The following is a 24,119-nucleotide window of genomic DNA, read 5'->3' as shown; positions in this document are numbered from 1 at the left end:
TGGGACACCTGGCAGAGACTAGTACTTGTATAACTGTAGTTCCCAATGGGAAGGAAAGGGTGCAGAAAAACTATCTGAATCAATAATGGCTGAAGTGCTTTCCATTTTGATGAAAACTATAAACCTAAACAATCTTAACAAATCCTAAACACAAGAAACACAGATACAGTTACACAAGGTACATCATAATCAAATTGCTCAAAACCAGTGATGAAGAGAAAACTCTTAAAAGCAGCCAGAAAAACAAGACTTATTATATACAGAGGAGCAACGTCGCAGATGATGGCAGATTTCTCTTTGTTAAGTGTGGGTGAGGAGGCTGGGAGCAGCCAGCCTGGAACTCTGTACCAGGGTAAATACACTGTGAAATGAAGCTATCTCAGGTGTACAGAAGCTGAAAGAATTCATCACCAGCAGACCTTCAATGCAAGCAATGTGGCAGGAACTGCAGTAAAGGCTTCAGGCTGCAGAGAAATGAAACCATGTGGAAATCTGGATCTACCCAAAAGAAGGAAGACCCTTGGAAATGGCAGACACATGGCTACATATAGATACATATATACTGTCTTATTACTTAAATCTCTAAAAGATAATTATTTAAATAAAAGTAGTAAGTGGGGGATGGTTATAACACATATAGAGTAAAATATATGACAAGAATGGCACGAGGCCCAGGACAGGAGAAATGGCAAACTCGTACTTGAAGTGGTATGATTTCCCTTGAAGGCAGATTATGATAAATTAAATATGGACACGACACTATAAACCCTAAAACATCAACTAAAATAGCAAAACAATAAATTACATTCAGCTGATAAATTAACAGTCAAGATAAAATTGAATCACATAAAATAATCCAAAAGGAGGCAAAAAAGAGGAAAGGGGGAACAAAGAACAGATGGGACCGACTTTAAAAAGTAACAAAATGAGGGCACCTGGGTGGCTCAGTTGGTTAAGCGGCTGCCTTCGGCTCAGGTCATGATCCTGGAGTCCCGGGATCGAGTCCCGCATCGGGCTCCCTGCTCAGCGGGGAGTCTGCTTCTCCCTCTGACCCTCCCCCCTCTCATGCTCTCTCTCTCTCTCAAGTAAATAAATAAAATCTTTAAAAAAAATTTTTAAAAAAAAGTAACAAAATGGTAGATTTCAACCTCACCATGTCAACAGTCACAAATCTAGGTGGTTTAAACACCCAATTAAAAGGCAGAAGTTGGGGTGCCTTGGAGGCTCAGTCGGTTGAGTCCGAGTCTTGATTTTGGCTCAGTTACTGATCTCAGGGTCATGAGATCAAGCCCTACGTTGGGCTCCGCAGTCAGCAGGGAGTCTGCTTGAGATTCTCTCCCACTGCACCTCCCCCCACTCGCGTGCGCGCGCTCTCTCTCTCTCAAGTAAACGTTATAAAAGGCAGAATTTGTCAGCATGAAAAAGCAGTACCCAAATATATGCTGGCTACAAGAAACCCACTTTAAATACAAAGACACAAATAGGTTAAAAGTAAAAGGAAGGCAAAAGATGTACAATTCTTTTTTTATATAATTTTTTTAAAGATTTTATTTATTCATTTGACAGAGATAGATACAGCGAGAGAGGGAACACAAGCAGGGGGAGTGGGAGAGGGAGAAGCAGGCTTCCCGCCTGAGCCACCCAGGCGCCCCAAAAAGATGTACAATTCTAACACTAATGGAAAGAAGGCAGAGTTGCTGTGATAATACCAAATATACTGATTTCAGAGAAGATATTTCATAATGATAAAGTGGTTACTTCACCAAGAAGACAACATAAAGTTTCTTCACTTAATAGCGGAGCTACAAAACACATGAAAGAAAAACTGAAACTGCAAAGAGAACTGCAAAGAGAAACGGACAAATCTGCAATTCTAGTTGCTGCTGTCGGTATCCTTTTCTTAGTAATTGGACAACTAGGTAAACAGAAAATTAGTACTGGCACAATTAGCCCACCTGACCTGGTTGGCGTTCGCAGAGCACGCCACCCAACAGCATGCTTTTCCAATGCATTTGAAATGTTTACCAAGGTAAATCATTTGTCTGCATCATAAGTTTTTCTGACAAAAATGGAATTAGGTTAGAAACCAATAAAAATATTGGCAAAGTAAATCACATACTTCCTTATAATCCATTAGTCAAAGGACAAATCAAAAGGGAAATTGGAAAGCTTTTGCATTGGATGAAATTGAAAACAATCAAAATTTACGTGATGCCAGAGAAGCTGTGCTCAGAGTTAGACTTTATAACACTAAATGCCTGACTCAGAATGAAATTTTAAAAAGTTGCAAAACACTCAATTCCTACCTTAAACTAAAAAAAGGAGCACAAAATAAATCCAGAAGACTGAAAGGAAATAATTTGGACCAAAGTGGAAATTAAAGCAGAAAAGACAAAACTGATGAAGCCAAACCTTTTTTTTTTTTTTTTACAAGATCAGTAAAATTGACAAACTTCTGGCCAGCCAGATAAGGTGAAAGAGTGAAAAGAGCATAAATTACCAATATCAGGAACGAAACAGGTGGCATCACTACCTATTATTCTGATCTTAAAAGGGTAATAAGAGAATGGCGTAAAAGCTTTGTGTCAATAAATCGGACAACTTGCATGAAATGGACAAATTCCTTGAAAGAGAAAACCACTAAAGGTGACTCAAGAAGGAGTTTTAAGACCTGTTTAGCTCTGTATCTACCAAACAAGTTAAAATTATAATTAAAAACCTTCCCACAAAGAAGCCTGCTTCTCCCTCTCCCTCTCCCCCCGCTTGTGTTCCCTCTCTCGCTGTGTCTCGCTCTGTCAAATAAATAAAATCTTTAAAAAAAAAAGAAAAAACCTTCCCACAAAGAAAACTACGTGTCCAGATGGCCCAGCCGTAGTATTCTGCCGAACATTGAGGAACAGATAACAGCAAGTCTACACAAACTTCCAGAAAAGTGAGAGGATTCATTTTGTTATACTAGTATTCTCCCGATAGCAAAACCAGACAAAGATGGTACAAGAAGAAATTGATAAGGCAATGCAAAGGAGCTAGAATAATTAAAACAATTTCAGAAATGAGCAAAGTTGGGAGAACATAACGCTGTCTGATTTCGGACCCAGGGCATTTGGAGTCAGAGACATGGTGTCTGTCCCAGGTTGGAGAGGGCTTTCTGGAGGGAATGATGCAAGGTTCGACTCGGGAGCACAGAGGACCAGTGAGATGCCGCAGAGGTGCCCGCTGTGCCTTCTGCTCTGGACCCGCCTGGAAGGCTGGGACGAGGACTGAAGGGGTACACAACTGGAGGTGGTTGGTTTGAGTTGCTTTCAGATTATGGTAGATAATTTTCAGTTTTTCAAAATTTTACTAACGTTGCTGGGTATTAGATGTTGAGGCCATATAAGAAGGTCCCCTGTTTTCACTCCGAGAGACAAGGACTTAGAAATACTTGAGTTTCTTTCTTTTCTTTTTTTTTTTCTTAATGGTATTCCCAATAGTTTTAAGTATTTAAATAAAAGTTGTATGGATATTCAAGTGGCAGAAAGGAGAAGGCTGGGGACATCTCCTCCAGCTCATGAGCCAAGTATGGTCAGGTTGACCTCTGGCGTCACCATCTCTCTGAGCCTTGGAGAAAGTGTGATTGGCCTGCAGTCTCCCCCCCGCCCCCACCTTGGGCCCCTGGCCAGCTGCGCCCTACCTGGGGCTTTGAATCTGTTTATTTCCCCTTGACTAGTATATTTGGGATCTGTGGGTCAGTCTCTGCTGGGGAGGGTCCTGTCTTGGTACCAGCTGGGTTGGGGACAGTGTCCCCAGTGACTCTCTTGCTCCTCATTTCTGCAGGCTTTCTCCTGAAGAAACGCATGTGTATAGAAAAGTGTGAACGGGGCGCCTGGGTGGCTCAGTTGGTTGAGCGTCTGCCTTCGCTCAGGTCATGATCCCGGGGTCCTGGGATGGAGCCTTGAGTCGGGCTCCCTGCTCAGCTGGGAGTCTGCTCCTCCCTTTGCCTCTGCCCCTCCCCCTGCTTGTGCTCTCTCTCTCTCTCTCTCTTTCTCTCTCTGACAAATAAATAAAATCTTAAAAAAAAAAAAGCGTGAGAGCTTGGGCATGAAGCTCCTGAGCTTTCATAAACCACTTGCATAAATGGCGCCAAGCTGAACCCCAAATGGCACTGCCCCCTTGGGCCCCTCCCCTCAGTACCTGGCCTGGAGGCTTCTGATTTCTGACAGCAGAGGCTGACTGCCTGATTGTGAACTTCATGTGCATCCGACTGTGTTTGGCCTCGGACTCTCACCCTCTGGTGAGAGACTCTTGCGTGAGCTTGGGTGGTCCATTCTGCCATGATGAACGTTGGGCAGCTTCCCATGTGGGCTGTTGTGACCAGGGCTGTGGGGAACACTGCGTGCAGGTCTCTGCCAGCCTTAATCACTGTCAGAGGAAGCCCTCCGTGGGGGCCGGGGTATGTGCGGCTTTTATCAAGTACTTCCTACTGTGGTCCTGAGCGGGTTAACCCATCTCCCAAAGCCCTGATGAGCCTCCATGCCCTTTTCAGCACATGGTGGGTTTTCTTTCCCATTTTAGCCATTTTGGTCAGTGTAATTAAAATATAATTAGCCATTATGCTCTGCATTGCATAACATTTCCCTGATGACTAAAGAGGTTGAGCATGTTTCCATGTGTTTATTAGCCACGTAAATACTGGTTTTTTTGTAAAGTATGTTTTCAAGTCTTTTCTCCATTTTTCTACTGGATTCTCTGCCTTTTTCTAGGAATTTTATATGAGTCCTGGGCATAGTCTGGGCTACCTTTGTCGGATGAGATAAGTGTCATGTTCTCTAGAACAGATTATTTCCCATTCTGGACTTGCCTTTTTACTCAATGGTGTCTTGATAAACAGGGGCTCTTGATTTTATTATGGTCAATTTATTTTTCTTTGTGGTCAGTGGTTTTTTGTGTGGTTAAGATACCTGAACCTACTGTAAGACTACAAACATTTTCTTCTACATTTTTTCTAAAAGCCTAGTTGTCTTACTCTTCAGACATTCGTCTAGATGTTCACCTAGAGCAGAGTTCTGTGGGCTGGCTGAGGCAGGTCAGGGTCGTCTTTTCCCACAAGTACATCCAGTCAGCACAGCACCACGTTTGAAAAGTCCACTCGTTGCCACAGAGCAGGTGGCCTGGGTGTGAGCTGGTGACCTGGGAACGTGCCCTCATCCAGGCCCCGCCATGCTCCTGGTGCCCATTGCCACGGCAGCGCCAGGTGTGTGGGGCCATCCCCCTCAGAGAGCTGAGGACACTGTGTGTGAGAGGTGGCGGGCCGCTCGCCCAGGGCCGGCTGGTGAGGGGCGTGGTGCTGTCCGTGGGCTGGGGCTCAGGGGCCCAGGGAGCACAGAGACTGTGCTGGGGCCTGGGTGTTCCTTGTTCTCACCAGCGCACGGGGCTGTACTACAGAAGATGTTTTCCGAATGTCTGTGCTTAGAGATGTTTGCTCTCTCACAGGGCATTGCCTTCCTGACTGACACTGGAGGGAGAGTCCTGATGAGCCGCTGACATCTGTCCACCTGGGTCCTCAGGAAAAGACTGCAATGTCCCAGACACGGGATTATGAATGTGAGAGCCATGACGCTGGTGTGCAAGAGCCCCGGATTTCAGGATCAAGCACGAGGTAAGGAGAGGCGTCTGTGTGGCTGAGTTAGCAGAGGACTGGCTGTCTCCCTTTCAGAGAAGGAATGGCAGCTTGTTCATCACCTGTGGGGTGGGGGTGAGTCGTTGTCCCTCCTGCACCCCGCAGGCCTGGCAGCTTTCAGGCCTGATCTATGCTTGCTTCTGAATTGGATGTCATGTCCTCCCGTGGAAGCCCCATCCCCAGGTGTGGCCCCACTTCCTGCCACAGATGCACCACAGAGGAGGGGCTTCTCCTCGTGCAGGTGGCCTCGGATACCCTGCAGGCCCGTGGCTGGACCCAACTCCACGTGCCTGCTCTGGGCATCAATCCACAGCAAGGCAGGTGGCCATAGTTCATCATTTTTATTTTTCATATTTTTAGCTCTGCTTGGAAATAATTCCATATTTACAGGAAACTTGCAAGAGCAGAAACATTGCACTGAACACTTGTGTCCCCTTGCCCTGATTCACTCTCGTGGCCTCTGTGTGTACCTCCCCTCCCTTCACACAGGGCTGTCTCTCCGAGTCTCCAGGGGCTTGCCCAGGAGAGACGTCTCTGTGAATAAATCTGGGCGGGGGCAAGTCTCCTGTCTCATCTGCCTCTCCGTGCTGCTTCAGCCGCCGGTTCCTGTCAGCCTTCCCCACGTCTCCCAGCCCTCCTGCACACGCTCACCCCGCCCAGCTCACCGCTCTTGCATGCCCCTTCCCACAGCCATCCTTTCTCTGCCTTTTGCAATATTGACAGTCTTTAAGGCAATAGTGGCCCTTTTTATTTTTATTATTTTTTATTTTTTGACAATTTTATTTATTTGACAGAGAGAGTCACGGCGAGAGAGGGAACACAAGTGGGGGAGAGGCAGAGGGAGAGGCAGACTCCCTGCTGAGCAGGGAGCCCGACGCGGGGCTCGATCCCAGGACCCTGGGATCATGACCTGAGCCGAAGGCAGACACTCCACCCACTGAGCCACCCAGGCGCCCCAATAGTGACCCTTTTATAAATGGAGAACTTGGTTTGGATTTGAGGATTTCTTAGCAGAATGCTGCACAGTGGTGTCTTACCCTTCTCAGAGTCTCCCCTCTGCAGGTGCATGTCCACCTACCTGCTCTTCACTGGTTTGGGTGTTCTGCTTGTTTCTGACACAGTCTGGTGTTTCCTGGGATATGTGCGGAGCACCGACTTCCCAACTACAGCATCCCTTCCGAACCTCCCAGTCGGCACACAGCACCCCACAGGAACTAGAGCCCCCTTCTCCCTGCTCATGCTTGCATCTGTTCCTTCTCAGTGCATACTCATAAATACCTTTCTGCTTTACATGGTTTGTAGTTAATTCCTGCTCTTAATTACTTTGGTGCTGGCATTGTCCCAGATTGGGCCGGTGAGGTTCCTTCCCGTGTGCCCATGACTCTTGGATGCCCGTTCCTTCTGGTTCCAGGCGTATCTTGTGCTGCAGCCTCACTTGGAGGCAGCTGTTTCTCTAAGCAGCCCTGGTCCCCACCTCCCCCGCCCCCTGGGGAAGACAGGCATTGGAGGGCCTGTCCGGGGGCTCGGCATGCCCGTGCCTCTGACATTGTTTGACTCTTGGCCCTGTAAGCAGGCTAGAAAAGGCGTGCACGAGTGTGCACGTGACCATGCACCTGTACCCGTTACACATGCTGAGTTCATACCAGTGTCTTCAACTCCAGCCCATTCCCAGCAGGCCTGCACTTCCTTCCCCTGTTCCACAGCCTTACCCTCTTTTGTTCAGAGAGACCCTGCCCCCAAGAGCATTGGCGCATTTACTCGTTTGCTCATCTGATAACATACCCAAAAATTTTTTCAGAGTTGCTTCATCCATTCCGTTACAAAAATGTATATATAATGCTAAAAAACGTTCGGGATTTCCTTGGCCCCCATGTGCCATGTGCACTCTGCTCAAGAACAGGAGTGTGGAGTCTAGACCCACTCCCACTTGGCGTGGCTCCTTCTCCCCTTTGTTGGGGTCATGCTGCTCACTGACATAAGTAGGGTCATCTGTTCCATTCATTCTCCCTTTCCTTACTGACTTCATTTGTTTTTAAACATGTCGACCCTTAACATGCTTCCAAAAGACACAGTTAAATCAGGTACATTCAGACCTCTGTGCCCCCACACGCCTCTTGCAGGTAGCTTTTCTGGCCTCCCTCCTGTGTTTGTTTGTGAGGGTCCCCTCAGAGACCACCCTCCTTGACAGCCATAGTATTCGGCCAGTCTCGTGTTGGATGTTTGGTAGTTTCCAGTATTGTCCAGTCACATGGATGCTATAGCGGAAAGCCTGTGCTTTGTGATTTTGTGTTGTTGGAGGTGTGTCTTCAGGTAAATTCAGGCGAGGGGCTGCAGGGTTGTAGGTGTTGGCCGCCACGTCCCCTCCATGGAGCCCTGTGTGCTGTGCCCAGCTGCCCACAGCCTCCCTTGGACAGCACTTGGGGCGGGGGCCACGGCTCTCAGTACAGCTTGGGTTTTATGTCTGATGCCAGGATTCATGGGACATTTCTTTTTCCCATTTTTCTTATAGTACTTTTGTGGGGTTTTTTGCTCAAATTTGTATATGAAGCATATGAGCCTCTTATCTGTAATATATATTGCAAATATTTAATGTTTTCACCAAATGTGTCCCAAAGAACAAAATCTTTTTTACTTTACACTTTATTGATCTTTTCTTTTAGTGCATCTGGATTTTTAGTCACCATCAGAAAATCTTCCCATTCATTGTGGTTGTGGGGAAAGACAAAGTTTCCTCGCTGTGCTGGTTCAGTTTGGCTCTTGTGCGTAGAGGAGTTCATTCTTATGTACAGTGTGGATCTGCCTTTTTTGCTCTCCAGATGCCATCCAGTTGTCTAGCACCTTTACCCTACTCTGCAGTGTCTGTCCTGGTTTCGTAAGTCGCTGGGTCTGCTTCTGCCCTTCAGTTGGCCCCGTTGCCCTCGGTACACGTTCTGCATGTCCTGGCCTGGCCACATTCTGACTTAACTGAGGCTGCGTGGGTCTGCTGCTTTCTGACCCGCTCTCCTCACAGCCGACTTCCTGTGGTTTGCGCACCTCCTGGGGCACAGTCAGCACCTGGCAGAACACATGGCAGCCAGTTCTGCCTCCCACAAGCGCCCAGGTTGTCTTCTTACACACAGGGCCCTGGAGGCCCGTGGCAGCTTTCGGGCTGATCTCTGGCAGGGTGGATGCCAGGCCCTGCCTGCCCCGGCCCCGTGGGCCTGCTCCCCCAGAGTTTTCGTGTTGGCTGGTGGCCGGTCTGCGGCTTCAGCATCTGCACCTGACGCCCGGGGAGCCTGGGTCTGTGTGTTCTTGTCCCCCCTCACTTTTCTTCCCCTGGGAATAATCTCTCATCCTTTTCTCTGTGAATCATTTGTCTTTTTTTTTTAAGATGTTATTTATTTATTAGAGAGAGCGAGCATGAGCAGGGGCAGCGGCAGAGGGAGAGGGAGAGGCGGGCTCCTGCTGAGCTGAAGGCAGACACTTCACCGACTCAGCTGCCCAGGTGCCCTGTTTGGTTGGTTTTTGATGAACAAACATTTTAAATTCCAACATAGTCTGTCTCACTGCTCTTCTCTGCGTTCATGTCTTTTCTGTCTGATTTAATAACCTTTTTTCCTGACTGAGGTCCTGAAGCTCTTCTAGGTGTTTTAAGGTTTGAATTGGTGGGTATCTAACTGGACAGTTTTCTGTAGAGACAGTGGACCTGGGTTGTGAATGCCACCTTTCCTCCAAGGGGGAGATCGGTGAGGGGCTTTCTTTTTTTCTGTCCATGCGTCTGTGTGCACAGCAGAGCATACCGCCTGCCTTGGCTTCCTGGCAGGCCTTCATTCGCCCCCTCCCGCCCTTTGCAGAATGCCGTGGCTCTTCTATATAAATGTAGTTAGTCTGTCCCCTACCCAGAAGACACACCCCGTTGGGATGCTGACTGGCAGTGTATCAAGACCACAGGCTAATTTGGGGGGAAGTGCCAGCTGTGGTATGTGCAGCTCCTGGCGGCGGCCCATCCTTCACCTGTGAAGATCGAGTGCTCTGCCAGAAGTGTTCCCAGGACCATGTTCTTGCTGCTGTCCTTCGTGTTTCTCGTCCCTGTTTTCTCCTGTCCCTTAATGCTCCCGATGTCCTCGGTGCTCAAGTGCTGGTCCTGCCAGGTGTGGGAAGTGGTGTCATGGTTGAGTCTCATCCGTCCAGTCACTTCTCTGTTCCCGTTGGGGGTGTGACCGCGCACTGAGGCGTGAGAGGCATCAGGCTCTGCTGTTGCTCTGAGGAAAGACTGGCTGCCCTGGTGATGGCTGCTAAGCCCCCCAGGCTCACGCACCAGTCTCCCCACAGGGCTGTGTCCACCCGGCACTTCACCTTCTGGGGGCTCCGACACGGTGAGAGAGGAGCTGCTGGGGCCGATGCCATGGGCAGGCTCGGGAAAGCACATATGCAGGTGTCCTGGCGCTCTGGGTTTTGACGAGGCAGTTTACCCGGGTATCCCTTGGACCAAGGCCTAGAGGGGAAGACCGTGTGAGGGAGGGCATGCGCGCCTCTCCCTGTGCCCATGGTACGCAGGCGGCCAAGCAGACTCAGGCTGAACCTGCCGGCCCGGAAGTATGATCAGACATCGTGGTGGATCCAGTGGTGTCTGCCCAGCGCCTAGGGCACTACCAGCAGAGCAGATGAGGCCCAGGGGTTGTGGAGCCTGTGCTGTTCCCTCTGGTGTGCTGGAGTAGGTGTGAGGTTCAGGTTTCCTGAAACAGAAATGCCCACTGTGTGCATAGTGGCACCTGGATGTGGGCAGGGCGGCGTGCTTGCTGCCTTCACCTTCCCAGGTGGTGCTTGTGGCCCCACCTGGGTTCCACACATGTACCCCGTTCCCTCCGTGAGGGATGACTGAGCTCCGGCCCCAGTTCAAGAGCTGGGGCACAACACTGAGCAGGGCCCCTGGTCGGGGAGAGCAAAGGTATTTGCCCTTCAGGCAGGGTTTATGGGCAGGGGACGGCTCAGCACCCTGTGGCCCTTGGGGCAGTGAGAGGACAGGAGGGCACAGCAGGCTCAGCCGTTTCTTTCTGGGGGGCTCTGGGGGCTCTCCAGCCCATCCCATGGTTTTGCTCTTAGGCTGCTGCCTGCATTGATGAATTCATTTAGCAGTGAGAGTGGGTTTGGTGCCTGCCGGGGTCTGGGACTTGGGAGTCTTCGTGGCCACACTGGCTATCTGTAGGAAGCAGGAGAATGACAAGACAGCAGCTGCACAAAAGGAAATTGTTCAGGAAACACAGCGGCCAATCAGATGATGGGGAGATGGCAGTTTAGGACAGATGTTCATGTGAAATCTGAGGACAAGACAGTCTGTACTAGATGCCAACAATCTAGAAAGGTGGAAGAGGCATGAGGTCCCTGCGGCTGCAGGCGTCGCAGCAGGAAGGCAGCATAGGGCAGGGGCAGCAGGGGTCCTTGAGGTGGGCACTGATGCTGGGAGGGCCAGAGGCCTGGAGGCGGCCCCAGGGACCCAGGCATGCAAGGAGCCAGCGGGGACGACCAGGGGCTGAGCACCAGTGGAGCCCTGGTACCTGCTCAGGCCATGGCCAACTCACATCAGAGCCCGAGGTCATTCCTGCTTCTGCTTCTCCAGGTGGCACCAGCTCTGGAGGATGTGCTCTGTCCTCGACACCAGCCACCCTGCAGGAAGTCTCTGCTCCTCTGCACCCCACCCCCCGTCTCCCCTCTGCCTTCCCTGGGGAGCATCCCACTTTGCAGCCCCTACGCTGACCTGCTGGGCTCCCGGGAAGTGGCAGTCCTTTTTCTAAATGAGATATAATTCATGTAAAATTTACCCTTAAACAGTGTGCAGTCAGTGTTCTTAGTACATTCACAAGGTTGTGCAACTATCAGCACTGTCTGCATCTGGAACATTGCCCCCCCGCCGCCCAAAAAGGAACCCCGTTTCATCAGCAGCTGCCCCCACCCCCCGTCCCAGCCTAGCAACCACTAATCTACCATCTCTCTCTGGATTTTTCTGTTCCTTACACTTGACGTAAATGAAATCACACAATAGGTGGTCTTTTATGATTGGCTTCCTTTTCTCAGCTAATGTTTTCAAGGTTCATCCATGCTATAGCACATTTCAGGGCTTATTCCATTGTATACATGTACCACATGCATGTTGTTTATCCGTTCATCAGGTGACAGACGTTTGGGCTGTTTCCACTCTTTGTTGTGATTCATGCTTCTGTGAACATTGTGCACAGGTTTCTGTGTAGACATGTCTCTGTTTCTCTTGGGTCAGAGAAACGCTGGGAATTTCTGAAGAGCTGCCAGACTCTTTCCTAGAGTGGATTCCCACCAGCAGAGTATAAAGGTTGCAGTTTCTCCACATCCTCTCCAATACTTGCTATGTTTTTTGTTTTTTTTTAAGATTTTATTTTATTTAGGGCGCCTGGGTGGCTCAGTTGGTTGAGCGGCTGCTTTTGGCTCAGGTCATGATCCTGGAGTCGCGGGATCGAGTCCCACATCGGGCTCCCTGCTCAGCAGGGAGTCTGCTTCTCCCTCTGACCCTCCTCCCTCTCGTGCTCTCTATCTCTCATTCTCTCTCTCTCAAATAAATAAAATCTTAAAAAAAAAAAAAGATTTTGGGGCGCCTGGGTGGCTCAGTCGTTAAGCGTCTGCCTTCGGCTCAGGTCATGATCCCAGGGTCCTGGGATCCAGCCCCACATTGGGCTCCCTGCTCCACGGGAAGCCTGCTTCTCCCCCTCCACTCCCCCTGCTTGTGTTCCCTCTCTTGCTGTGTCTCTCTCTGTCAGATAAATAAATAAAATCTTTAAAAAAAAAGATTTTATTTTATTTATCTGACAGAAAGAGAGAAGGGAACACAAACAGGGGGAGTGGGAGAGGGAGAAGCAGGCTTCCTGCGGAGCAGGGACCCCAATGTGGGGCTCGATCCCAGGACCCTGGGATCATGACCTGAGCCGAAGGCAGACACTGAATGGCTGAGCCACGCAGGCGCCCCACTTGCTGTGGTTTTAAAAAAAATTATCATAGCCATTCTAGTTGGTGTGGAGTGGAGTCTCATGGTTTGATTTGCATTTCCCTGATGACTGATGATGTTGAGCACCTTTTTATGTGCGTGTTGGTTCTTTGGAGAAATGCCTATTCAGATTTTTTGCCCATTTTTTAATTGAGTATTTGTCTTGTAAGAATTTTTTATATATTCTAGATACAAGTTCTTGATCAGATCCATGATTTGCAAATGTATTCTCCCATTCTGTGGTTGTCTTTTCACTTTCTTGATGGTATCATTTGTAGCACAAAAGTTTTTAATTTTCTAGGTTACTTATTTGAGAGAGAGAGCACACAAAGGCAGAGGGGGAGAGAGAAGCTGACTCCCCACTGACCAGGGAACCTGACGTGGGGCTCGATCCCAGGACCTCGAGATCATGACCTGAGCCGAAGGCAGACGCTTAACCAACTGAGCCACCCAGATGTCCCAAAAGTTTCTAATTTTTATCAAGTCCAGTTTATCTGTTTTTCTTTTGTTGCTCATGTTTTTAGTGTCAGGTCTAAGAATCCATGGCCAAATCCAGGGTCATGAAGATGTACCCCTATGTTTTCCTCTCAGTTTTATAGCTTTAGCTCTTACATTTAGGCCTTTGATCCATATTGAGTTAACTTTTGTATGTGGTGTGAGGTAAGGGTCGAGCTTCCTTCTTTCACATGTGGACTTGCAGTTGTCCCAGCCCCATTTGCTGGAAAGATTCCCCTCTCCCCCAGTGAATGGGTCTGGTACCCTTGTTACAAGAATCTGGAGGGCAGAGATGTGCCTGGTCACTCTTGTGTCCCTTTCATCTGGTAAATTGCCTGGCACATATTTGACACTCATTAAGTTCTTTCAGGAAATATTTCTTTGAACACATCATTGTCTGCAAGTGAACCTCTCCAAAAACTGGGGAAGGCTGGAAGGGCCCTTCATGTTGACTTTGGTGCAGGCCACACCCAGCACACCGAGGGGGCCTTGGGCCAGCCTGCTGCCCTCAGGTGTCTGCACAATCATCTTAGTCCAGATCTCATGCTCTTCTGCCTCTGCCACCAAGCAGCTCCTTTTCACTAATTCACCTCAGATACTGCTGCCGGTCTGTCACCTGCAGCGTCCCAGCCCCTCCTGGCAGCAAAACCCCACAGGGGCAGTTGGAACGGTTTCTCATCACATGCCTGGTGGCAGAGCATCCTTGCACTGTGCAGCCCCTCTGTCCAAGTGCTGGGCATAGACAGCACTAACCCCAGGGACGAGGTGCATTTTCTCCAGTCCACACCGAGTTCCCTCTCCCCAACCTGCCTGGAGAGGGTCTGGATGGGGGAGCTGACCACAGGCCCAGCCCAGCTCTGCTGTGTCTCCTCCTTGCTCTGTTCAGGGATCCACGTCCTGTTTGCATTCTCTGCCCCTTGGCTCCCCAAGGGTCTTGGTTCAAAGCTGCACCCCAGGGGTGACCAGAACATTCTTCTGAAAAAGCGGGGATTCTACCCACGCACACAGGAGTGCGCCAAAAAGGGAACAGATGCTATTCTCTGTTTAGAAAGAATTAGAGCTATTAAATTCGCTTGAAAGTGCTTCTTTAGGGCTTAGAATGTTCAGTTCAGTGCTTTCTCAGCTTCTGTGCCAGAATAGTCCTTCCTTTGGGAGTGTCTGGACTTTGTTCTGGTCAAATCGAGCCCAGGGAGCCAGGATAGAAGAACGGCACAGCTGTGTGAGGAGCTGGGGTGCAGGGACTACACTCGGCCCTGCAGATGCCGCGCCGTGGGGCAGCTTCCTGTGGGGGCAAGGATGCCACACTTTATCCGGGCAGAGAGCACCAGCTCTGAGCACACAGTCGACCTTCCATTCCCACCTCCAGGAGCATCGCACCTACCTGGGGGTCTGTGCCCTGTCCCCTCTGGGCCTGCTCCTCTCCTGGCTTCTCAGGTCCCCCTTCCCTCTTGTCTGGCTGTGTGTCAGCCCCCAGGGAACACCCACTTGACCTTGGGGCAGACTCCTGCCTGGCCTTCCAGAAGTCTCCATCCTTGTTCCCTGTAGATCAGCTTGAGTGATATCATGTCAGCCCTGCCCAGAGCGGCCCTGTCCAGAGCTATTCTTGTGCCTTCTCTCTTCTCTTGAGCAAGACCCACAGCTGCCCTGGCCTCCAGGCCTCTGCCTCCAGGCACCTTCTTGGGGGTCCCCCTCTCTGTCCTTCACTTCCTTCTCTGCCTCGGGCAGAGAGAGCCTGTGGTCAGCCAGTCTGTCTTCGAAGCTTCCACAGGCCCCCTTTCCTATTCTGTGGCCCATGTGCATCAGCGATTGCCTGAGTATGGGGTGCCATCTTTTGGCATCCCGGTATTTGCCAGGTGGGAGAGAACGGTCTCCACGTTAGGGGCTCTGTGGGCGGAGGTGCGAGTGGCTGGCTGGCCTATGAGGAGAGCCTGGCTAGATCAGGAAGCTGAGAGTTTGCTGGGAGTGCATGCTGCTCCTGGGACGACTCAGGCTGGCGCGGGTTTCACAGGTAGAATTACCCGATTCACAGGCTTAGAACTTGCTCCGTCCTCAGGGAGGGGACTGGCCAGCTGGCAGCCAGCCGGGTGATCCAGGTAGGTAAAGGCAGTGGGGGCAGAGGTGAGGGGCTCCATGCTAGGTCAAGCATACCTCACGGCGGGAAGAGGGTCGCCCTGTGCATGTGCATCCGGGTGGGGAGCAGGGCTAGTGTGGTTCCACTTGGTGCCGTGGGGCAGTTGGAAAGCAGATTTCCATGTGAGCAGTGAGGCGATAGTCGTGGTGGATGGTCCTGGGAGGGGCAGCCCTGGAGATGAAGAGGGGACTCCCACCCCGCCTTCTGCAGGCACTGGCCTTGCATGGTGGCTCATGATCAGAAGCTGCATGGGACCTCAGAGGCCCCAGGGATGGCTGCACCCTGGGTACACTGCTGACAGGCCTGCTTCCTGTCCTCACACTTCTGCCTTGTCCCCAGGACACCCTGTTCTTCCTTCCGCAGGGTGACTGGCACGTGGTGGGTGGTGGTGGCAGGCAGCGACGAAGTCCCCGTGGCCTCCCCCAAGAGCAGCCCAGTTTGACTGCAGGTGGAGGGAGGTGGGAAGGGTGCGGCTTGCAGAGGGAGTGGACGCAGTTGCCGCATTATGGGCAGCCTCTCCCCGGGCCAGGTGCTCAAGGTGTCATGGTCGAGGGCTGAGGCTCAGGCAGTGACGGCTACAGAAGCAGTGACCCCCTGAAGGGGCTTTGGGCTCTGCAGGCCTGTGGCAGGGCACTGGCCGGTCTTCTGCGGTGTGAAAGGGTGGGGGTGTGGCAGAGGCGGTGGGACGGGGTGAGGGGCGAACCGTGTGCTCAGGGGGAGCTGCAGGGGGAAGCTGCACATGGGGGGGCTCCACCCTCAGGGTTCTCTGTGCGGCTGCTTAGGGCACGTCCGTGCAGAAGAGGCAAGAGGGTGAGGTGAGGCCTGGAAGCATTCTGAGCATTTTGCCAGGTCCCGTGGACAGTATGGTGAGGGCCGGGGTGAACCCTATAGAGCTTCGCACCATGGTGCCCCCCCCCTCCCCACTGCTGGCTTTCTTCCAGTAACACTTAGCAGTCCTATTGCAGGTACAGAGAGGGGCCTCGGGAGAGTTGGACCTAGAGAATAAACACATAAGGAAATGGCATCAGGAGTGAGACCCGGCAGAGGGAGGCCCCTAAAAATGCCAACATTGGAATTACCTATGTTTAAAGAACCATGAGACGGGGCGCCTGGCTGGCTCCATCGGTGGAGCATGAGACTTCTGATCTCAGGGTTGTGAGTTCAAGCCTTACGTTGGGTGTAGAGATTACTTAAAAAAAAAATCTTGGGATGCCTGGGTGGCTCAGTTGGTTAAGCGTCTGCCTTTGGCTCAGGTCATGGTCCCAGGGTCCTGGGATGGAGTCCCACGAGCAGGGAGCGTCTTTCTCCCTCTGCCTGCCACTCCCCCTGCTTATGCTCTCTCTTGTCTTGACAAATAAATAAAATCTTTTAAAAAAAAAAGTGTGAATTGTGGGGCGCCTGAGTGGCTCGGTCATTAAGCATCTGCCTTTGGCTCAGGTCATGATCCCAGGGTCCTGGGATCAAGCCCCACATGGGGCTCCCTGCTCAGCGGGAAGCCTGCTTCTCCCTCTCCCGCTCCCCCTGCTTGTGTTCCCTCTCTTGCTGTGTCTCTCTCTGTTATATAAATAAAATCTTAAATAAATAAAGTATGAAATGTTTAAAAAATAAAGTAAAATCTTAAAAAAAAAAAAAACTGTGAGAAGCTTGCACATGTGAACAGAGAATAGGAGACCCTGAAGAATGACAGTGGGAATTGGGGAAAGAACCAACAGGTTCAACACAGCTGAAGAGAGAATTAACAAAATGGAAAGAGGAACTGAAAAACTGATCTGGTGTGCAGCAGGCAAGACGGAATGGGTACACACATGCTCCATGACGTGTGCAACGGTCCTTGTGGGGCATTCCAGAAGGAGGCAGGGGGCTTGGGAGGGTGTTGAAAAGGTGGAAGTGGAAATTTTTCCAGAATTGTTTAAAGATGCCCACCCTGAGATCCAGGAGTCCCCCAGATCCTTCATTTCAGTAATGAAAAGTGAACCCCCACCTGGGTGTATGTCCTAGAGAATCTGCAGAACACAGAAAAGGAGAATTATTTGTTCTCTTTATTGGCCAAATTGTTTGTATTTTCTACATAGACAATTATATTACACACAAAAGATTAGAGGTGTTTTCCTTATTTATCCACAGGTGAATCCATAGTAAGTTGTTAGAGTCAATAAGAAATAAGTCAGTAAGAAAATTCAGCAACATTACTTAAAAAAATAATATACTGGGGCACCTGGGGGGCTCAGTCGGTTAAGCGTCTGCCTTCGGCTCAGGTCATGATCTCGGTCCTGGGATCGAGTCCCACATTGGGCTCCTTGCTTGGCAGAGTCTGCTTCTCCCTCTCCCACTCCCCCTGCTTGTGCTCTCTCTTTTTTATTTTTAAATAAAATCTTTAAAAAAAAAACTTAAAAAGTAATATACAAAATAAACTGTGTTTCTGTCCACCAGCAATAATCAAAAAATTATTTATAAAGTTAACAATGCAGAAAGTGAACACTATCAGGCGGGTGGGGATGAGGGGTCAGCAACATTGCTGTGCCCGGCTCAGGGGAGAGCAAGTCGGGGTCCTCTGGACAGTTGGCGTGCACTCCTGGGATGCAGCGTCCCACCTCTGCAGGCTTCTGCACCCCCTGCCAGGGCTCATGGATAAGGATGTGCACAGCGGGGTTGTGAGAAATAGTTCCAGATGGCAAACAACCCACATGTCCATCAGCAGTAGAACTGATCAAGAACGTGTGACCGGGGGCCCTGGATGGCTCCATCACTGGAGCATGAAACTCTTGATCTTGGGGTCGAGTTTGAGCCCCATGTTGGGTGTATAGATTACATACATACATACACACACAAGCTAAAAATAAAGCAAAATGAAACACCATGTAAAGGCTTCACCCAGGCAGTGCGGTGGGCTGGGAGCTCGAGTGGGCAGCAGCTGGGCAGACAGCATCAGAGGGTTTCAGTTGCAAGTGAAAGAAATAAAATGCACAAAAAAATTAGTTTTATTGGGGGAATATATGATTAAAAAATAGACACACCTAAATTAGTTTGTTTAGGGTTATCTTCAAAGATGGTAGAACTATAAAGGCAAGGAGGCAGTCTAACGCTTAGGACAGTGGTGTCTTCAGGGTGAACAGAGGTGTGTGGTGGGTGTGTCTCCGACACGGCCTTGTTTTATTTCTTGGTGAGTGATGGCTACACCAGTGTTAAATCATAACTGCTCATTAAACTTATTTCTGTATTCTGTACATTTCTCTATATACATTATAGGTCATGGTTTTATTTTTAAAAAGAATAAACATACCATTTACAATAGTGTGTGTGTATGAAGCCTGGGAATAAATCTGACAGAAGATGTACATAGCCTTTAAAGAAGACCTAGCTGAGTGGGTACACCATGGTTTGGGTGGAGCCCGTGTCTGAGCCCCCTGGGTGGGCCAGCAGAGTTTGTGGGAAGAGCAAGGGCCGGGAGTAGTCCAGACAGGCCTGAGGAGGAAGCCAAGCGGGGACTTTGGAAATGCACATTGCTCGCAGCTGTCGTGGTGAGGACGACAGAGCGCTGGTCAGGTTCACACTGACCCACAGAGCTGGTGGCATGCTCGGACACGGGGCTGTCGTGGAGAGAAGGGTGCTGTGTGCTGACCGTCCCGAGAGGCCCAGTTATCTGCGTGGGGAAAATGAAATGTCACACAGTCGGCAAAAGACCACATACAGAAACGACTTCGTTAGGAGGCAAAGCTATAAAACTCTGACAGTCGATTTCAGAGAGAAGAGTTTTGACCTAGAAGTAGGGAAGATTTCTTAAACCAGGTAAAAGAGGAGAAATCAGGGAAGAAAAGATATATGAATTCAACTACATTAAAATCAAGAGTTTCCACCAAAAAAGCAAAAGGCACCATGGAGTGAAAATACATTGTAAAAACTTAGAAAACAGAGAAAGTGGGAAGGAGAAAAGGTTTTGTCCTCCTGCCACCACAGTGGCTGCTGCTGACAGATGAACACACACAGAGGGAATGGCGGGTCGTCAGTGGGAGAGTCTGGTGAGACGTCAGATGGATGCATAAAGCGTCTCCCCACGAGGCCTGTCCTCACCACAAGGAGAGAGGGCAGCAGTTCATAGTGGGGGTGCTGCCATGGCCATGGCTACACGCTCCTGCCAGGCTCGAGCACAGCTTCCTGACCAAAATCCCTGCATGTGTTCTGTGGGGGCAGGAACGTAGGGAATCCGGAAGGCCATTGCCTTACGTCTTGTAAGTCGGAAATTGTTTCTGTTCTGGACGGACTGTGCATGTTGGTATTTGGAGGCCCGTGTCCCCCATGTTGTGCATGTTGGCGGTATTGGGAGGCGAGGCCTTTGGGGGGACTAGGTCTTGAAGGTGGCAGCCCCATGATGGGATTCGTGCCCTGAGAGGGTATGCTGCCCCTCTCTGCTGTGTGAGGGCACAGTGAGGAGTGAGCACAGTGAGCACACATCTGCAGTCGGAAAGGTTCTCACCAGAACCCAGCGTGCTGGCACCTTGAACTCCTGCATCTAGCTTCCAGACTGCAAACAAGAATTGTCTGTTGTTTGTAAACTGCCCAGTCTGCCGTGTTTTGTTAGAGCAGCTTCAATGGCCTAAGACAGTTTGAAAACAAAATGTTAAAAATTTGAAGGCGCAAGGGGGTGATCTGTAGTATCCAGTGGCCCAGTTCCATTAAAGACTGGAAAGTGCAGTTGCAGAGGCCCCTGCTGGTCTCCCTCGGAGAGGTGGGGTGTATGGTCTGTGGGCCAGGCAGGTGGGGAGGGCAGTGGTGGAGGGGAAGGGGGTTGCCCTTTGCTGGGTCCTGGGGGGTGTGGGATGGGACTCACCCTGCAGTCTGCTGGCTTCCTCCTTCCCTGGAGTAGCAGCCTACGGTAGAGCCCCCCTTGCTCTGGATGCTGCTCTGCTCGTGGTCCTAGGACACCTGGCTTCCTCCCAACCCCCTGACCCCGACCTCCCCACCACCACCTGACACCCGTGGGACGGCTCTGCCAGCATTCAGTTGGCTGCTCTTTATCCATGTGTCAAACAGAACGGCCCACACTGTGGCCTCACCACCTTCCCTGCCTGCCCCTGGGCCCTCTTGGCTTCTCAGGCGAAGTCGGGTCGGGAGGGATGTCCGCTCACTCCTCCCCAGCCTTTCTCTCACAAACCCTGCTGCTCAAGACTTTGCCTGCACTGTGTGGCCCTTCTCAGGGTCTGTGGAGCCCCACGGGCTGGTCATGCATCTGGTCCTGAGTGCTTCCTTCTCTCTCTGTGTCCCCCCATCCCCTGTGCTCTCTGCCCCCACAGCGGCACCCCATCCCCCAGAGCAGCCTTCCCCGCAGACTGGCTCCACTCCTCCCTGGCCTCACTGTGCTGTGCTGGGTGCCCACGCCCAGGCACTGGCTGAGACATGGAGCCAGGACTCACCTGGTCCTCCCCACGGGCTTCTGGAAGCATCTGCTGATCCCAAAGGAGGCCCCAGAGCCTCTGAGCTGCTGGGAGTGAACAGTGAGTGGGCTGGTCCTTCTTCCAGCACGGGGCATCTGGCCTTGAGTAGGTCTGGTCTCAGAGGGCAGGGCTGTGGTGCTGAGGAGCATGCCCATTGCGAGGTTCCAGAACAGCAGAAGGACCTACAGACACACCAGTCTGTGGCATTTAAAGGGTTGTTATTTGTGTGGAAACTTGGACGCAGAATAAAAATATGCCAGATGTCAGCGAGACACACCCTGATATCGACATACCGACATTAAAATTGCCTTGTTCTGAATAGCTTTAGTTTTCATTAAAAAACTTAGTGGGATGGGGGTGCCTGGGTGACTTGGTTGGGCATTGGGTCGTGGTCTCAGGGTCGTGAGATCGAGCCCCGCATTGGGTTCCACACTCAGCGGGGAGCCTGCTTGGGAGTCTCCCTCGCCTTCTGTCCCTCCCATCCGCTCATGCTCTTTCTGTATCTCTCTCTAAAATAACTGAATAGGGCACCTGGGTGGTTCAGTTGTTAAGCGTCTGCTTTCGGCTCAGGTCATGATCCCAGGGTCCTGGGATCGGGCCCTGCATCGGGCTCTGCATCGGGCTCCCTGCTCTGCGGGAAGCCTGCTTCTCCCTCTCCCACTCCCCCTGCTTGTGTTCCCTCTCTCGCTGTCTCTGTCTTTCTATGTCAATTAAATAAATAAATAAAATGAATAAAATCTTTTAAAAAAACAAAAAACTTAGTGTGATGGAAGCTGTGTCCTTGAGGTGGGGACACTCTGGGAGCCCCAGGGAGGAAATGGCTCCAGAGCACCAAGTCACATCCCAGCTGAGCTGGAAGCCCCTTCTCAGTGGGCCCAGTGTAAAGATGGTGGCATCCATTCCTGCTGCAGATGGACGGGCGGTGGTGGCCCATGGTGGCCAGGCCGACTGAGAGTAGCCAGGGCATCCTGCAGGACGCAGCCCGGCTGTGTCCAGGTTCCTCTGAGGACAGGGAGCTAGAGCCTGTAGAGCCCAGTGGAGAGATGCTTGGCCCAAGTCTCCCTAGAGAGCTCCTGGGCAGTAATGAGCATGGGAAGATCAGGGACGGGACTTCAGTCTGGCTCGGTTTTATCGTGTAAGTGACAGGATTTCTTGCCTTTGGAGCTGGCAGATGTGGGAAAGGGTCTGCTGTTGTAGGTGGGTCTACAAACCCCGCCCTCCGCAAGCAGGTGGCCTGCACAGCAGCTGAGGGACAAAGGGCATACCACTTGATGGGCAGGACACATCGTTCTGGGCCAGGCTGCAGGAGCCCCTTGTTCCCGGAGGCCAGCACCCGACCCTGCTAACTCTTCTCTTGCTGTCTCTCAGGCTGGAGTGGGTGGAGATCATCGAGCCGCGCACCCGTGAGCGTATGTATGCCAACCTGGTCACGGGCGAGTGCGTGTGGGACCCTCCTGCCGGCGTCCGCATCAAGCGCACCAGCGAGAACCAGTGGTGGGAGCTGTTTGACCCCAACACATCCCGCTTCTATTATTACAATGCCAGCACCCAGCGCACCGTGTGGCACCGGCCGCAGGACTGCGACATCATCCCACTGGCGAAGCTGCAGACCCTGAAGCAGAACACTGAGTCACCCCGCGCCTCAGCGGAGAACAGCCCCGGGAGGGGCAGTGGCGTCAGCCGCGAGGGCAGCACCAGCTCCTCCCTGGAGCCCGAGCCGGATGCCAGCGAGAAGGCGCAGGAGCCTTCGGGGAGGACTAGCCGGCAGGCCCCTTTTGGGGCTCTGAAGGACGAGAGCGGCAGGTGAGGCGGGCGGGCGGGCTCGGGGGCGCTGCGTGGGGCCCGAACCTCATACCAGCGGTTGCTTCCCACCTTTGCCCGCAGATGCTCTCGTTGCCGTTTGGCAGGAGCCTCTGTTGGTGATGAGAAGGGCCCGGTCTGTCCTTATGGAGGTTTTCTGGCTTATGGCTGTGAAATTGTTTGGTTCTGTCCACTATGGGAAGCGTGAATGTGGTGTTAGGACCCACCAGAGGCACACCCCCAAAAGTGCCCTGTACCTCAGGTGCCGCACACCCCGGTGCCCACACCTGGCAGGCACAGATGCAGGGCCCAGCACTCAGGGAGCCAAGTCTAGCAGGAACGGCTGGTCAGGAAGGTGCTGGGACGGTATGCCCTGGGGACAGGCGATGACAAGAAGCTGGGGAGGATGGAGGGCCATGACCATTGGCCTCGGAGGCCAGGCAGGGGCAGGGTGGTAGGGATGGGGTGCGTGGGGCCAGGGGTGGGGCGGGCTGGATTTCACTCAGGGATGGTGGAAACCACAAAGTGATCAAACCTGCTTTGTGCTAAGGGTCCATTTTGCTCCTATGAAAGGGACGTCCAAGGGGCCTGGGATGGAAACGGGTGGCTGGCAGCCATCTGTGGGAGCTGGAAATGCTCTTCTGTGTGGCGCAGTTGGGTGGGCGTGCTGGCAGATTTGCGGTGCTGTGGGGGGCTGGGCAGCTGGCTGTGGCGCTCCTAAATGGGACGGGGAAGATGAGGCACATACAGGGGTCAGATCAGTGTGCATGCTGGTGCTGGGGAGGCAGAAATTTCCTTCTCTCCTCCCAGGAATCTTCCAGCTGGGTTCGGAATTAAATCGTCATAAGGCAGATTAACAGGAGGGAAAAAGCAGTTTTGTTTCATGCACAGAGGTCCAATAATGAAATCGAGACCCCAAGAAACGGCCAAGGCAGGTAGTTTTTATATTTTTTAGACAAAGACACAGTAAATTTGTGAGGAATTGACAGGATAAAACAGACGTTTGGGAGCTTTACTTAGAGAGGAATTCTAAGCAGAGTCTGGACTGAGGTAACGTTGACAAGGTCTGTTTCTCCAGCTCTCTCAGCAAGGAAGCTCCTACCGCTGGTGAAAATGGTACCTTTTTACTTCTTCCTACAGGGACGGTGTTTTCCCCATGGAAGGGTTACTTCAGCTTTCAGGGGACAGAGCGAAGTCTGATGACCTTGCACCAGTGCATTCCCAAGTGGCTTCCATGCAAAATAATCAGTTTGCCATGGTGGCACATTTTGGGGTGGCCTGCCCTGGGCCCCTACATTGGACACACACCAGAGGTCAGAGGCCAAAGAGGTGGTGGCTGGGCAGGCCTGAGGAGACTCGGGGACTTTTGGGCGTTGCCCCCAGAAAGTGGCCCTGCCCCTGGTGAGGTTGGGGAGCCCCAGGGGTGAGCACCCAGGAGAAAGCAAATGGTGTGTGGGCTCTGCCTCTGGCTTCCTGTGGGGCCCACGCTGTGCTGCTGCCAAGAGGCCCTCCCAGCACTCCCTCTGTCCATCAGCTTCGACAGCCTCTGGGCTCATCACATAAGAGTCTCCGTTTTATTGGATTGTGATGATTTTGAATTCTTTATCCTATTGGTTG

General features: G+C 51.5%; 1 protein-coding gene across 5 annotated transcripts in view; it reads left to right on the top strand.

Moving 5' to 3' along the window:
* ARHGAP39 (Rho GTPase activating protein 39) overlaps positions 1–24,119 on the top strand; it is a 108,017-nt gene that overhangs the window by 51,762 nt on the left and 32,136 nt on the right. For all 5 annotated transcript variants that reach the window (XM_027599343.2, XM_027599302.2, XM_027599318.2 and 2 more), the window contains 2 exons: positions 5,473–5,638; positions 22,071–22,505. In XM_027599343.2, the coding sequence (XP_027455144.1) occupies positions 5,559–5,638; positions 22,071–22,505 (515 nt within the window). In that variant the 5' untranslated portion in view covers positions 5,473–5,558. The remainder of the gene's footprint in view (positions 1–5,472; positions 5,639–22,070; positions 22,506–24,119) is intronic.

Source organism: Zalophus californianus, chromosome 4 (genome assembly GCF_009762305.2).
Source record: "Zalophus californianus isolate mZalCal1 chromosome 4, mZalCal1.pri.v2, whole genome shotgun sequence".
In the NCBI taxonomy this organism is placed as follows: domain Eukaryota; kingdom Metazoa; phylum Chordata; class Mammalia; order Carnivora; family Otariidae; genus Zalophus; species Zalophus californianus.
The sequence above is the reverse complement of the archived record's forward strand: the minus strand, read 5'-3'. Positions and strand labels throughout refer to the sequence as shown.